This window comes from Melozone crissalis, unplaced genomic scaffold, assembly GCF_028551555.1.
Source record: "Melozone crissalis strain CALT ecotype California unplaced genomic scaffold, PUWL_Pcris_2 ptg000023l_1, whole genome shotgun sequence".
Classification (NCBI taxonomy): Eukaryota; Metazoa; Chordata; class Aves; order Passeriformes; family Passerellidae; genus Melozone; species Melozone crissalis.
The window spans coordinates 39,452,270-39,467,240 of NW_026535801.1; the positions used below are offsets into that span (position 1 = coordinate 39,452,270).

At 48.8% G+C, this 14,971-nt stretch overlaps 1 protein-coding gene across 1 annotated transcript in view; it reads left to right on the forward strand.

The window, feature by feature from the left end:
* The first annotated feature begins 813 nt into the window (after positions 1 to 813).
* EPC2 (enhancer of polycomb homolog 2) overlaps positions 814 to 14,971 on the forward strand; it is a 42,093-nt gene continuing 27,935 nt past the window's right edge. Inside the window, exon 1 of the mRNA XM_054278356.1 lies at positions 814 to 988. Coding sequence (XP_054134331.1) covers positions 836 to 988 — 153 coding nt within the window. The 5' untranslated portion in view covers positions 814 to 835. The remainder of the gene's footprint in view (positions 989 to 14,971) is intronic.

Consider the following 14,971-nt stretch of genomic DNA (forward strand, 5'->3'; position numbering starts at 1 on the left):
AGGGGACACAGTGGGGACACTGTGGGGACACAGTAGGGACAATGTGGGGGATACAGGGTGGACACGGCAGGGACAATGTGGGACACTGTGGGGACATTGTGAGGGACACAGTAGGGACACTGTGGAGACACTATGGGGACACGGTAGGGACAATGTGGGACACTGTGGGGACACTGTGGGGACCATCGTGGGGAGACATTGGGAAGAGACTGTGGGGACAATACAGGGACACTGTGGAGAGACAGCGGGGACACCGCGGAGGCACTGCGGGGACACTGTAGGCACACTGTTAGCGCACCGCTGGAGCATCCTAGGCACACTGTGGGCACCGGGAGGGGGACACAGCAGGGACACGGCGGGCACGCTGCAGGGACACTGCGGGGACACTGTGGGCAGCCGGCGGGGACACGGCGGGCCGGCTCGGGACGCTCGGAGCGCTCCGCTCCTGCCCCGCTCCGGCTCCGCTCCCGCCGCCCCCCTCAGGCTCCCTGAGGCTCCCTCAGCCTCCCGCCCTCGGCTGCGCGCGCAGCGCCGCTCCCGCCGCGCGGGCTGCCGGGAGGGCCGAGCGGCTGTGGTTAATGTCCGCCATGTTTGCCATGGCGCAGGGAGCGGACCGAGCGAGCCCGGCGCGGATCTAGGGCTGCGGGGCGTGCGCTGCGGGCTACGGGCGGCCCCGCCGGGAGCTGCGGCGGGGCGGCGGGACCCTCCATGGTGGCGCGGGCGCGGCGCGGGAGCGGCTGGGAGGCGGCGGCGAGGCCGCACTGAAGGCCCCCCCCCCCCCCCCCCCCGCCCGCCCGCCCGCCCGGCCCCGGGGTGTTATTGTGAGGGGGAGACAATGAGCAAACTCTCCTTCCGCGCCCGGGCGCTAGACGCCGCCAAACCGCTGCCCATCTACCGCGGCAAGGACATGCCCGACCTCAACGACTGCGTCTCCATCAACCGGGCCGTGCCGCAGATGCCCACGGGGATGGAGAAGGAGGAAGAATCGGTAAGGGAGCGCGGCGCAGGGGGGGCACCATTGTTTACAGGCACCCCCCGCACGGGGAACCGGCCGCCGGTATTCACCAAGCGCGCTACGCTCGCTCCGCCGCGGGGCGCTCGGGGCGCTGCGCAAACGGCGCAGCGTAAGCCGCGGTCCGGCGCCGCGAGCGGGCCCTGCCGCCGTCCGCCATCTTCTGCTGCGCGTCCCGGGCGCGGGTGAGCGGGGGGGGCTCGGCGTGAGCGCGGCGGGACGGGACGGGCCGGCGGCGCGGAGTGCGGTGGCGGAGCGGCGGAGCGCGGTGTCAGAGCGGCGGAGCGCGGCGCCGGCCCGGCGGAGCGGGGCGCGCTGCCGGACAGGCTCCGGCTGCCGGAGCGGCTCGGGATGTCAGAGCGGCGGAGCGTGCGGCGCGGCGTGCCGGAGCCGGCTCGGGGTGTCAGCTCGGATTGTCAGCTCGGGTGCCGGAGCCCACTCGGGATGTCCGAGCGGCACAGCGGCTCGGCGTGCCGGAGCGGCAGCGTGCAGAGTGTCGGAGCCGGGCTGCCGGAGCGGCGGCTCGGGGATGCCGGAGCGGGCTCGGGTTGTGCCGGTGCGGGGTGCTCGGCATGCCGGGGCTGCTGCAGCGGGCTCGGGATGCCGGCCCTGTGGAGCGGCTCGGGGTGCTCGGCGCGTTGTGGACTAAAGCTGATACTACTCCTGCCAAGCCTGTAGTGAGTGGCTGTCAAGTCGCTCGGGCTGGGGAGGTGGTGGCGGCGTGAGAGTGCTGGGTGCTGCGCTGAGCCGCTCCACGGGGAACGAGCGGGTCCGGGCCAGCTTCTCCCTTCTCCCTCTCGTCCGGCCGGGTGTCACCGAGCCCGGCGGCAGCTCCGTGTCGCGGTTCGGGCCGCTGTCAGTCCGTGCGTTCGTGCACATGTGGGGCTGAGGGCACGGCGGTGTACACGCACACACACACAGTGCACATGTGGGACTGCAGGGACAGCGGAGCACAGCGGCTTTGGCTCCGGTGTGGGACAGTGTCTGTGTTCCTGCGGCCAGCCCCGGTGCTGCTCGGGGTTATTTAGCATCGCTGGTTTGTGCTGCTGCTCGGAGTTATTTAACACTGCTGGCTCGTGCTGCTGCTCGCTGTGCATCGCATGGCACAGGCTCAGCCGGACGCGTTGCGTGGAGCCTCGGAGCTTTAATGTTATTTCCAGTTCAGCCAGCCGGTGTTCAGCGTGGCTGGACGTGTGATGTGTGTTCTGCTCGTAGTGTTAAAGGATGGAAAAGCTTTTGTGCGCTGAGGTAAATAGAAGTTTGTGGGGGTTTTGGTGAGCAGCAGGACAGCTTTGAAAGCGCTTGCACGCAGCTCTGGTGTCCTTGGAACGGACTGGTTTGTGTTGCTGATCTTCAAACATTTTTCTGTAAGAGTAAGGTTTATTTTCTGCTCCTGGGACTTGTGTAAGCTCAGACAGAGGCTGTCGCCTGATGTGTCTGTACTTGCAGAGCCGATAGTAAATGCACCCTCCAGGATTTCCTCAATGAATCCGTGTCTCCGCCTCAGCCAAACCTCTGTGCCTGTGGATTGGCTTTTCTGAGGTTACAGCTGTCAAAGGAGGCTCCGCGCTTTCCTCGCTGCTCTTTCTCACCTGACTGTTGGTATTCAAAGGAATCCTCTGTCTTAGCATGCTGGGCTTTTATTTTTTAATTTACTGTGTATCAAAACTGCAGGAATTCCCCAGGAGTAACGCTGTTAGAAGCTGGGATTGTAGTTAAAAGGAACAACACTGGGGTACTAATGAAGCAATATTGGAGACTAATTTGGTTTGCTCAGCCTCGAGAATCTGTCTTACAGCGCTATGTTCGCATTTAATATTGAAATTAGTTCTTAAAAATGGCTGTTATTTTTGATAAATCATGTTTAGAATAAAGTTGTTAATGGAAAATTGCTGTAAGAGTTCAAACAAACAAGCTGCTTAAATGATTGAGAAGATTAGATTTATACTTCAATAAAACTACTTTAGTGTTGTCCTACAAAGTTGTTTTTCTGTGTGAGGTTTGTTTTCTCAGCCCTGACACGTGGCTCTGTTTGATATATTATGTAATAGTCTCAAAATGAAATGACTGAAGCAATATATAAACATAGTGCGAGATGCATCAGCCAGGCAAGATTATAAACTGCTATTCTTAGATTATTCAGATTATTGCCATGTGCTGATGGTTTCATTCATGGCTTGTTCTTCTCCCAGTGCACCACAGATAATTCTTAATTCATACTTTTTAAAAAAATTATATGAAACAATTTTTTAAATCTAGGAACAGCTGTTGTGGGTGGCAGTAGTTAAATATTTGGGAAATACCTAAACAGCTTTAATTCATAGCAAATACTGCCGTGATCGATTTGATGTATTTGGAAAGGGACTTTTGGAGGGAGAGGAAATCTCTGCACGCTCATTTCTGCCCCCTCATTTCTGGGCTCTGTTTCCCGAGTGGAAGTTGTTTGCAGGCTCAGGGTGGCTGCTGTTCTCCATCCTCTGTTCGTGCTCCTCTGGCACCACGAAGGTCTTGTGGCACAGGGTGTCCCGGGGTCAGACAGCACCTTCCGGGATATATTCCCCTGGAAATCAACATTATTTACAGATTTGCAGGATTTAAAACGCTCGGGTGACGTGTCTGCCCTGTTCTTTACAACCCAGCCTCGCTGGTGCAGCCGTGTGGTTTAATTAGCTGGTGATTGATCTTTCGTACATATAAAAGTGCAGATTTTGGTCCATTTATTCATGATGAATATTCTGGAACTGTTTCTGTATGAGTATCTCAGAGATTTATATCCACTCGCAGCTTTTCACAAATCAGCAGCTCATTTCTCTCACTTGGAGATTCCAGCTGTGAAAGAATTAGGTTTCTCTCGTGTAGCAATGTTTATGTTACAAATGTTTATCATTTACTCGAAATTAAACCTGAGGAGGAAAATGGTGCGGGTTTGTTTTTAAGCTCACTGAGAGAGCGATGCTGTTGAGCAGGAGCAGGGAAGTTCCTTTTGGGAGTTCAGAAACTGAGCAGGGACACTTGTGGCTTCGCTTTTTTCTCCTGATGAGTAAGACTCGTATTTCCTAATGCTAATGAATTGTTTTGACTGGAAAGGGAGAAAGTTGCAGGCTAGATAAGCCTTGGGTTTGTTTTTTAGCACATAGCTGTGTTTTTATGTGAATAGCTATTACTGAGGTTGCTGTGAGGTGGAATCGTGCTCGGTAATGAGGCGCATTCACACGGGAGGCCACGGGAAGTGAATTCACCGGAGGTGTGAGGAAGCTGAAAATGCGGCAGGAATGATCCCGGGATTGCCGGGTCGGAGCTATCTGAGCCTTCATCTCAGCCTTGTTTGCACATCCGTTCATTTACACTTGAGCTTGGCACGGCACCACAGCCCGAGGGGAGAGAGGAAAAGTGCAGGAATGGCAACTTAAGGACGCTTTGGCGCTGCAGGAATGCTGACACCGGACCCGTGGGAAGGGACTTTCCTTCCCAGCCCGTCAGGGATCACCGCGGGATGAGCCTTCTCTGATCATTAAATACAGCGTTCGCTTCTGATTATTTTGACTGGAAGTAGTTAACTTGAAATTCTTTTTTCTTTTTTTTTTTCCTTAGTTCATTCAGTTTCTTTTGTAATGCTGGAACTTGAAGTGCTCATCTTCTGGCTTTGAGGTGGTGATACTCCTGGAACAGCTTTTTCATTCTCCTTTCAAAGCAGGAAGCTTTTAGCTTAGCACAAGTCCTGGTTTTCCTGTTAAACTGTATCAGCAGAAATATCCATAATGAATATTTCCCTCTGCTCCAGGAAACTGGGAGAGTATCAAATGTGTGAGCATTTACTTGAGCTGCTGCTCAGAAGTACCTGCCTGCTGCTGTCTGCTGCACTCAGGTCTGGGTTTAAAAACACAAATACACATAAATCACTGCCCACACGGACAGAACCTGCTCTTAGCTGGATGTTTGTGTGTGGGCTGTGCACTCATAACCTGTGGTTGAACCCTCAGAGTTCCTACAAACGAGAGGCTTTGTGGAACAAAGAAGCTCAGACAGCAGTGAGAAAAACTGGAGGGCAACAGAGGATAACTTCAGCTCCAACCATGCAAATATTCTGTGGAACAGAAATCCCTCAGAAAGACTGCATGGGAATCTGTGTGAGAAACTCCCAGGGTTGCGTTTCCATGCAAAACCAGCTGAAATCAAGAGCATGCTTTGCTTAGGAGAAGAATTGGGTTTGTTTGGCTAAAATCAGCTGGGTTATCTGCTGGGGAAGTGAAATTCCCAGTGTAAGTTATTCCTCAGTTAGATTAAGCACCTGTATTTATTTACTTACTTGGGGAGTATTTGGAGCTGCTGAGATTACTGAAGTATGTTTGGCATTAGGCAGCAAAATGCTGGGCTGTGATTTTTATTCACAGAATTCTGAACTTCAGTTTTGTTTGAGATCTTTCCCTGCCTTCACCTCCTGTGCTTCTCTCCCTTCTCCAAGTCCCATTGCCCTGTGCAGTTCCTCCCAAGTGCCCATTTCAGTTCCATTTCCCAGGCGTCATTTCGGTTTCCAGCTCTGATGCTTTATCCTTGCTGTGCTGTCACCTGCAGCAGCTCAGGCCGTGTTTAATGTCCCGTTTGATAACGTGAATCAGAATTAACCTCGGCCAGCTGAGCTCTGGGGAGCTCTCAAACCGAGGAGCTCCAGTTTAATTTGTTGTGGCTGAAGTTACACACGACCGAGATTTGCTCTCGAGTCTCCACCTCACGAGCAGTTTATTAGGGCTTATCACATTAACACCTATCAGCAAACCTGTCACAAGTGCTGAGATATCAGCTCAACCTGGGATAAATGTCATTGATCCCCGAGTGAGCTGAGCCAGAGGGATCAACGCGCAGGTGGAGGGGACGTTCTGGTTTTGGTAAAGGGTGGTGATGGTGGATGGTGCATCATTTCATGGGGACAGGGATGGGACGGTGTCACGCTGAGGTGACAGCTCAGCCCTGTGTTAGCCCCTCACGGTGATTGAGATAAATCCGCGTTTGCTGCGGGCCGGAGGCAGCGCGGGTCAGCCGGAGGATGGCCCATCCTTTGATGAGAAGCCCGTGGGGACGGGGATGGGGCGGTGTCCCGCTGGGGTGACAGCTCAGCCCTGTGTTAGCCCCTCACGGTGGTTTAGATAAAGCCGCGTTTGCTGCGGGCCGGAGGCAGCGCGAGTCAGCCGGAGGATGGCCCATCCTTTGATGGGAAGCACTGGGGACAGGGATGGGGCGGTGTCCCGCCGAGGTGACAGCTCAGCCCTGTGTTAGCCCCTCACGGTGGTTTAGATAAAGCCGCGTTTGCTGCGGGGTCAGCGGGCAGCGCTGCCCGGGCGGGTCCTGCCCGGGGCCCTGCACACAATGGAGCTGTCACTGAGTCACACCTGGGGCATTGTGCCGCAACTTTCCCTGCTGGGAAGGGCTCCTCGGCGGGAGTGCGATTCCATGACAAAAGCTCGGGAGAGCGCTTGGGAATCGGCTCCCGAGCTCCGGGCCTCGGCCCTGGGGCGTCTGGGACGCAGGGAGCAGGCTTTGCTTTGCTTTTCCTGCAATCTAAGGAAACCTTGGGAAGAAATAGCTGGGGCTTGCTTGGATTCACAGAGTGCCAGACTTCACAGTGCTCCCGCTTGGCAAAACTGAGCAGGAAGCAGCTTGGTGCAATTTCTGTTTTGACTGAAACCGGTTGAAATGTCCTGCTCGAACAATTTGGATCAATAGACATTAAATCTGCTTCTAGTAACCTCTCCTCATAATTATTTTTCATAAGAAAGATCATTTTGACTGATGGTGGATGTTCAAAAGGTTATTTGTAATTTATTTTGCCAACAAGGCTAATAAACAATGCCTTGTTTATGCCATAGCATATTTAGCATTCTAACACTTCACCTTTTGGAAAGGTAAATGGCTCATTTAATATTTACATAAACCTTGGGTGTCCTAAAATGTAACTACGTGTTACATTATGTCCTAAAAGCCAGTGGAGGTGAAGATCAATTGTAGAACTAAAGTTTCTGTAACAAGTAAAGAAGAATGAATAGAACTGAATTCCTGTATATAAAAGGGTGTAAGAAGTAGGAAAAAATAATTTTGTGAGACTAAAAGTGTTGTCAGTATGGACTGTCATAATTTTGACATAATTTTGAAAGTACTGTTGACTAGTTTCGAGTCAAGGTATTAAAGTATTTGAGAATATACTATTTAAAGGCTTTGATTTTTGGTACATTTTGCATACTACTTAAAAGCTTTGATTTTTTTTGATGCATTTTGAAAATTCCTGCTTGTTAATGTACAATAATCCCAGTGTAGTGGGGCTGAAATGGATTAAAATACTCTCCCTGTCCGTGGCAGGTGAAGTGCTGCAAATGTAAGGGAGCAAAAAAATGAGACTTGTTCATTTCCCTGATTTCCTTTGTGCAGTTCTCATTGTGATTAACACATTTACACCTCTGGTCTCTCGAGTTTGGGTGCTCAGCACCTCCCCATTGTTAGAATTGTTCAGGGTGAGACTTTTTGTGTCATTTCCAGTGGCTCAGCTTCACTCGAGGCTCTCCCTCAGTGAGACCCCGTTTTCCCATCAGGTTTCTGTATCAGTGCCCTCCTCTGTGCTCCTGTCCCGTGGGACACAGAGAATTCACCCTGGGATCTGTTCCCAGCCCGCAGAACGCTCCCTGTCCTCCCCCTTGCTGTTGTTTACATTGGAATTTATCATTTGTTTTTCTCAGCTTTGTGCCGTTTCTGTGGCTGCAGCTCGCACTCGGTGGATCTCAGGCCGGTCTGTGTTGTACAAAACAAACTGGGATGGAAACAAACCCCTCTGTCTGCAGGGGCATCAGAGACTGGGTGATTTAGGGAGACACTGATACTGCAGAAAGTCACAAAAATAATAATTATTGTTCCTTGAGTTAAAGGTATTTGGTTTTAAATGGAGTTTTGTAGTTAAATTTTTAATAATTCCTGTGAATTTTTAATGATACCTGTCCATTACTCTACATGTGTTTTAATTTCTCTGAGTTGTCCAAACTGTAGTGCCAATCTCTGACGTTGTGTTTTATAAAATGAGGGATTTCTGTGCGGTTCCTCAGGTCTCCAGCACTCCAGGTAGCATCACTGGCAATGAAAACACCATTTGTTTAAAAACTCTGTAAAATGCAAATTCCCTGCTGTGGGTGTGTGTGCACCTCAGTTAAATACAAACTCTGGGTGTGAATGCTGGGGTGAAGGTGCTCCCCACAGGCTCCTCAGTAAATACAATTTTCTCTTCTAATACCACAAACAACTTTTCCAAAAGGATTTTAAAATAATTCAGTTTATTGTTCTAACAATAATTTGATTTTTAATAATCAGTTTATATTCATGTTTTGGTAGGCTGGGCACTTGTGTAAATAGTTGTAGCTTTAAAATCCAGAGTTTGAGTTGCTGTGGGGATTTTGACATTTCACAGACAGTGACAGTTGTGTGTCCATATGCTCATAAATAGTGAGTAATCATTATTTACAGGATGAGAGATTGCTCATGTTCTCAGCCACTACTGCTGTTGCACTTGGGGTGATATTTGGGATATCTCCCAGTTGTTTCATGTCCAATTTGACATGGAATGGCTGAAATAACATTGTTTCCTTTTCTGAATTAAAGTTATTTAGAGAAATATTTACTCCTTCTTTTCTGTTGGGTGCTGCAGAAAGAAACACAAAAATTAAAGCCCATCCAGTGCCACCCCTGCCCTGGCAGGGACACTTTCCATGGTCCTGGGTTGATCCCAGCCCTGTCCAGCCTGGCCTTGGCACTGCCAGGGATCCAGGGGCAGCCCCAGGGCCTGCCCACCTTTCCAGGACGGATTTCACCCATTCCAGTGTGAATTTTTAGGATGGAGCAGCCCCATTTGTGTCACTTTCCCCTCCCTCTCCTCCCTGAACCAACCCTTAGCGCATTTTTTGGCCTGCAGTCACAGTTCAGCAGTCTGGAAGGCAAGTGTGGGGCAGGGGGTTCTTGTGATTATTTATTTTTTAAGAAAGGTTGGGAAAACTTGATATGGCCAAAAGTGAAACAGAGAAGTGGTTCCAGAGCCCTTTCCACTGGTGCATCTTCTGTTTCTTGTGGGTTTCCTCCAGCTTCCTTTCCTTCCTTTCCTTCCTTTCCTTCCTTTCCTTCCTTTCCTTCCTTTCCTTCCTTTCCTTCCTTTCCTTCCTTTCCTTCCTTTCCTTCCTTTCCTTCCTTTCCTTCCTTTCCTTCCTTTCCTTCCTTTCCTTCCTTTCCTTCCTTTCCTTCCTTTCCTTCCTTTCCTTCCTTTCCTTCCTTTCCTTCCTTTCCTTCCTTTCCTTCCTTTCCTTCCTTTCCTTCCTTTCCTTCCTTTCCTTCCTTTCCTTCCTTTCCTTCCTTTCCTTCCTTTCCTTCCTTTCCTTCCTTTCCTTCCTTTCCTTCCTTTCCTTCCTTTCCTTCCTTTCCTTCCTTTCCTTCCTTTCCTTCCTTTCCTTCCTTTCCTTCCTTTCCTTCCTTTCCTTCCTTTCCTTCCTTTCCTTCCTTTCCTTCCTTTCCTTCCTTTCCTTCCTTTCCTTCCTTTCCTTCCTTTCCTTCCTTTCCTTCCTTTCCTTCCTTTCCTTCCTTTCCTTCCTTTCCTTCCTTTCCTTCCTTTCCTTCCTTTCCTTCCTTTCCTTCCTTTCCTTCCTTTCCTTCCTTTCCTTCCTTTCCTTCCTTTCCTTCCTTTCCTTCCTTTCCTTCCTTTCCTTCCTTTCCTTCCTTTCCTTCCTTTCCTTCCTTTCCTTCCTTTCCTTCCTTTCCTTCCTTTCCTTCCTTTCCTTCCTTTCCTTCCTTTCCTTCCTTCCCTTCCTTCCCTTCCTTCCCTTCCTTTCTTCCTTCCTCTGAGTGTTGGGAACTCCTTAGGGAAGCTGAGTGCAGTTGTCCTCAAAAGCTTTGCTTTGGGTGTGTTGGTTTCCACTCAATATTTGGATTTTTATGGTTTTCCCAGTGCCCTGCATTACTTGAGAATTAATCCAGTCTTTTAAAAGGACACTCTGTGCAAGAGAAGTCAGGAATCAGAGCTGTTTACATTAAGTCTTTATCAAGTCAGTAGAAAAATGCAATTACCAACTTTGCTAATGGCTGAAATGCTCGTTTTTCAGATTAAATTGGGAATGAAGCAGTGGGTGAATTTCAGCTCTCAGGGGTGGGAATTCTGGTGCTGCACACTCTGATTTCCTGCTCTGTGTGTGACTCCTCACTTCACCTGTCCTCTGTCCATCCCACAGCTCTGTGGGACTGAAAGGGTTAAGTGCACAAGAAAACAGAAGCTGCTGCTCGAGTTCACACTTTTGCTCTTGGGAATGTTGTCTAAAAAAAGTGTTTGTGTGCAGGGATGGGGCTGAGGCTTCCCAAGCAGGGAGGCTTCTGACCAAATTAGCTTTTGAGCCTTGTGCCACTTCTTCCTGCAAGTGCTGGCAGAGGTGTTACTCACTGAGCTGGAGGCTTTGCAAGATGAGTCTGCACATTTCCCACTACACTTCTGTACTTGCAGCTTCTGGGTCTCAATATTAAAGATAAAAAATCCTTTTTTTAAATGTCCCAATTCAAATATTCAAACATTTAACAAATGAAATATTTAGTACATTTAAATTGTTTTCTTAATTTTAATTCTATTCTTAGCACAGGTAGATTGGAAAGCTGACTTCAGGTTGGTCTAGAAATAGCTTGTTTTGAGTAGGAAAAATTGATAAATTCGTTGATAAGTTCATTGATAAATGGATCAATTTGTTGATAAATTGATCAATTTGTTGATAAATTCACTTTTTCATCCCACTTGTATGGAGAGCTCTGGGGTTAAAGCAGTGAGACAACCTAAAGAGGTGAAGCTTTGTTTGCCTGGTGTAGTTTAAGGAATGAAGACTGAACAGGGAAATTTAATCCTGAAGCTTTGTTGTCCTGGGGTTTGTATCCGATGTGGAATTGCTGACTGGAGTTTGGGATTTCAGATGAACTTTTCAGTGTAAGATGTGTAACTTTCATGGGCATCTCCAGCCTGCTCAACCAGAAAACTTGCAGTTATTCAAAGTTTGATAAATCTGTGTCTCAGAGATCACCTGGGGGTGGCAGCAGGGGATTTAAAGATGAAGGAAAAGCCAACCTGGTGTGTAGGGTGCAAGTGCTCTGGTTTGTGGGATAAAAGGAAATAGGAGCAGTTTGGGGCATCCCTGCTCATGGCAGGGGGCTGGAATGAGATTGAGATGATTTCAACCCAAACCATTCTGTGATTCCATGGTATGGATAAAAATTAGGTAAAATTATCATTCAGAATTGATCACTGTTTGCCTTAAAGCTTAACAAAAATAACTTCAGGGTAATAGGATCAATACCTGTTGGGTTTTTACTGATGTCTGCCTCTGTTTTGTAGTGCAGAAACTCCCAGAGAGGAAATTGAGGGGGACATGAAACCTGTGGGGGTTCAGGGAATGGCAGAGAAGGTGCCTTGCTCTGAGCTGGGCTTGGAGCCTGGCTCTGAATGTCCACAACCAAAACTGAGGGCTTTAGATACCAGGATTGCAGGAATTTTAAAGTTTTTCCCTCCTGAGGAGAAATGGAAGGAAGGATTGTGGTGTCCCAGAGGGGTTCAGAGCAGCTCTGGTCAATGTGTAAATGTATCAGAATTGCAGGAATTTGGGATTTTCCCCTCCTGAGGAAAGGTGGAAGGAAGGATTGTGGTGTCTCAGAAGGTTTCAGAGAGCAGCTCTGGTCAGTGTGTAAATGCACCAGAATTGCAGGAATTTGGGATTTTCCCCTCCTGAGGAAAGTGGAAGGAAGGATTGTGGTGTCCCAGAGGGGTTCAGAGCAGCTCTGGTTCAGTGTGTAAATGTATCAGAATTGCAAGAGTATTAGGGTTTTTCACTCCTGAGGAGAAATGGAAGGAAGGATTGTGGTGTCCCAGAGGGTTCAGAGAGCAGTTCAGTGTGTAAATGCACCAGGATTGCTGGAATTTTAGGATTTTTTTCCCTCCTGAGGAGAAATGGAAGGAAGGATTGTGTTGTCTCAGAAGGTTTCAGAGAGCAGCTCTGGTCAGTGTGTCAATGCACCAGGACTGCAGGAATTTTAGGGCTTTTTCCTCCTGAGGAAAGATGGAAGGAAGGATTGTGTTGTCTCAGGTTGAGAGCAGCTCTGGTCAGTGTGTAAATGTACAGAATTGCAGGAATTTCAGGGTTTTTCTCTCCTGAGGAGAAATGGAAGGAAGAATTGCAGTGTCTCAGGTTCAGAGCAGCTCTGCTCAGTGTGTAACTGTGCTCAGCAGCAGTGTGTTACACACACTAAACATTTACATCTCTCTAATGCTGCTGGTTGAAGAAACAGCCCAGTCTAAGCTGTGTTTGTTTGAAATTTTGTCTTCATGCTGGAGAGCAAGGTCTGGATGTGCTTTTTAAGGAATTAATGGGTAATCACTCTTTGTCAGGGGCTCCTTGTTATTCCCATGGCAGCACGTTCTGTTTGCTGTCATCACTGGCTCTCTAATGCTCCTTTACTTTGTGGGAGACCTTTTCATCTGCCCTGCTGCAGAGCAAAGTGTGGGCTTAAAATACTGTGTGTGTTTCAAAACCATCAGAAAAAAGTGAAAACTAGACCAAATGTTGTAGTAGTGTGAAAACACTACTTCAGGTTTAATAAATCCATTTAATTAGCCCAGCTTTTCTATAAAGATCTTCATGGTTGGTTTAAACAGAGTTGTTCCAGGAGTTCAAGTTTAAATTTTCCAGTACTGATGCTCAGCAGAAAGATTAGAGGTTTTCCCCCTAATTTGAAAATTTGCAAAGCTAATCTGTGTTTTGGAGCTGTGCTGTTTGAGGAGTGATGTCGCTGAAGGACACGAAAGAACACAAGCACACCACTGCTCTCAAGGTGAAGGAAAAAAGGGAAGTTTTATTCTCTGACTCCGATATTTATAGTTTTACAAAAGTGACAGTGGATTGGAAGGTGACAGTGGCACCTCTGCAATGACACTGGTTAAACCAACAGTCCATCAACTCTCTCCTCCTCCATAAAGGAATGCAAAACAATGAGTTATTTACAGAAAGTGTGTGAGAAAGTTCACTACAAGAATGTCAACATCAGAAGGCTTAGAAAATCTTAAAAAACCAGGGTGACAGAGTGACAGCAGCAGGGCTGAAATCTCTGTTTGAGAGCTGAGTTCTGCTCCAAGGCTTCTTATAGTGAAATGAGAGCTCACACCTATTGTCAGCCTTCCTTGGGAGCTCTGAGCCTGAATCACTCATCTCAATTCCCCTTCCCAAAGGTGCTCTGGGCACATCACACCCTCCCTGCAGCGGTGCTGGGCTGTTGGTGCCCAGCAATGAAACCATTTCTGTGGGCTTGAATTGCTCAGCACTGCCAAGCTCTCCAAGACACGTTGTAATGGTGGAGTGACAGATTTACTCAGTGTGGAGTAGGGGAAATGCAAAGGGTTTCTTTCCTCTCATCTCCATCATTAAAAACTTCCACAACTGTGTTCATTTGTTCAGGATTGTTAAAAAATTGTGATTTTCTTTTACGTTTGTGGGATCAGGCAAAGGTCAAGGCAACTGTGAAATTTATTTTTTAGTAGAAATTTATTTTTTTATATTTTAGAAGGTATTTTAGGATCATGAGGGCACTTTCATCAGCTCCTCAAGGTACAGAACTTCTGGGCTGCAGGGCTGGTCTGAGGATGATAAGCTGATAAGTTTCCCACAAACACCATTCCCACAGGAAAAAGACCTTCTGAATCCCAAGCAATTTTGGAACATCACCCAGGAGAAAGTATCACACAGCACAGATTCCAGAGCAGTAGTTTCAACCCCTGGGTTCTGAGAAACAGAATTTTTTCTGTGGAGAAATTCAGAAGAGCTTTTTCTTGCACTTTGGTTCACACGATGAGGAGCTGGAACCACGAGAGGGAAACACATGGGAACAAAAACCAAGGTGTGGACAACAGGGAGCAGGAGCAAACATCCATACCCATCTCTGCATGGTCAGGACCTCCACTTGTACCCAAAATATCTTCACAGGGCACCCTGAGAGCTGATTTTCAGGCAGATCCCAGCAGCTATTGGATTGCATGCTTGTCTTCATTCTAATAGCACTCACTTGGGAGCCTGATTGATTGAATGTTGCTTCAGCTGCTGCAGGAGATCCCCAGAGCTGCTCTGATCCTGCAGGAATTGCATTATTTGTGTTGCTGGAAATCTTAACATTCCAAAGGGGATCGTTCATTAACTGTCATTTACATATTTTAATGTTTTCTTTCACTCCCCCTTTTTAAAAACACCATTCTGTAGAATTAAAGAGGAGGAAATCTTGTTGTTGAGTGAATTTCCAAGTGGGTAGCAGAGTGTGTGAGTGCCAGACTGCCGTGTGTGCCAGGCTGCAGTGCCAGGCAGGCACTGGAATGCTGGCACCTTCCCGTTCCTGGTGTTGGTGCTGGCACCTTCCCGTTCCTGGTGTTGGTCCTGGCACCTTCCCATTCCTGGTGTTGGTCCTGCCCTTCAATGCTGGCACCTTCCCATTCCTGGTGTTGGTGCTGGCACCTTCCCGTTCCTGGTGTTGGTGCTGGCACCTTCCCATTCCTGGTGTTGGTCCTGGCACCTTCCCATTCCTGGTGTTGGTCCTGCCCTTCAATGCTGGCACCTTCCCATTCCTGGTGTTGGTGCTGGCACCTTCCCATTCCTGGTGTTGGTGCTGGCACCTTCCCGTTCCTGGTGTTGGTGCTGGCACCTTCCCATTCCTGGTGTTGGTGCTGGCACCTTCCCATTCCTGGTGTTGGTCCTGGCACCTTCCCATTCCTGGTGTTGGTCCTGCCCTTCAATGCTGGCACCTTCCCATTCCTGGTGTTGGTGCTGGCACCTTCCCATTCCTGGTGTTGGTGCTGGCGCACCTTCCCATTCCTGGTGTTGGTGCTGGCCTCTTGGGAGTGTTAACTGTGGGGAGGGGCACCCTGGAGAGCCAAAGGGA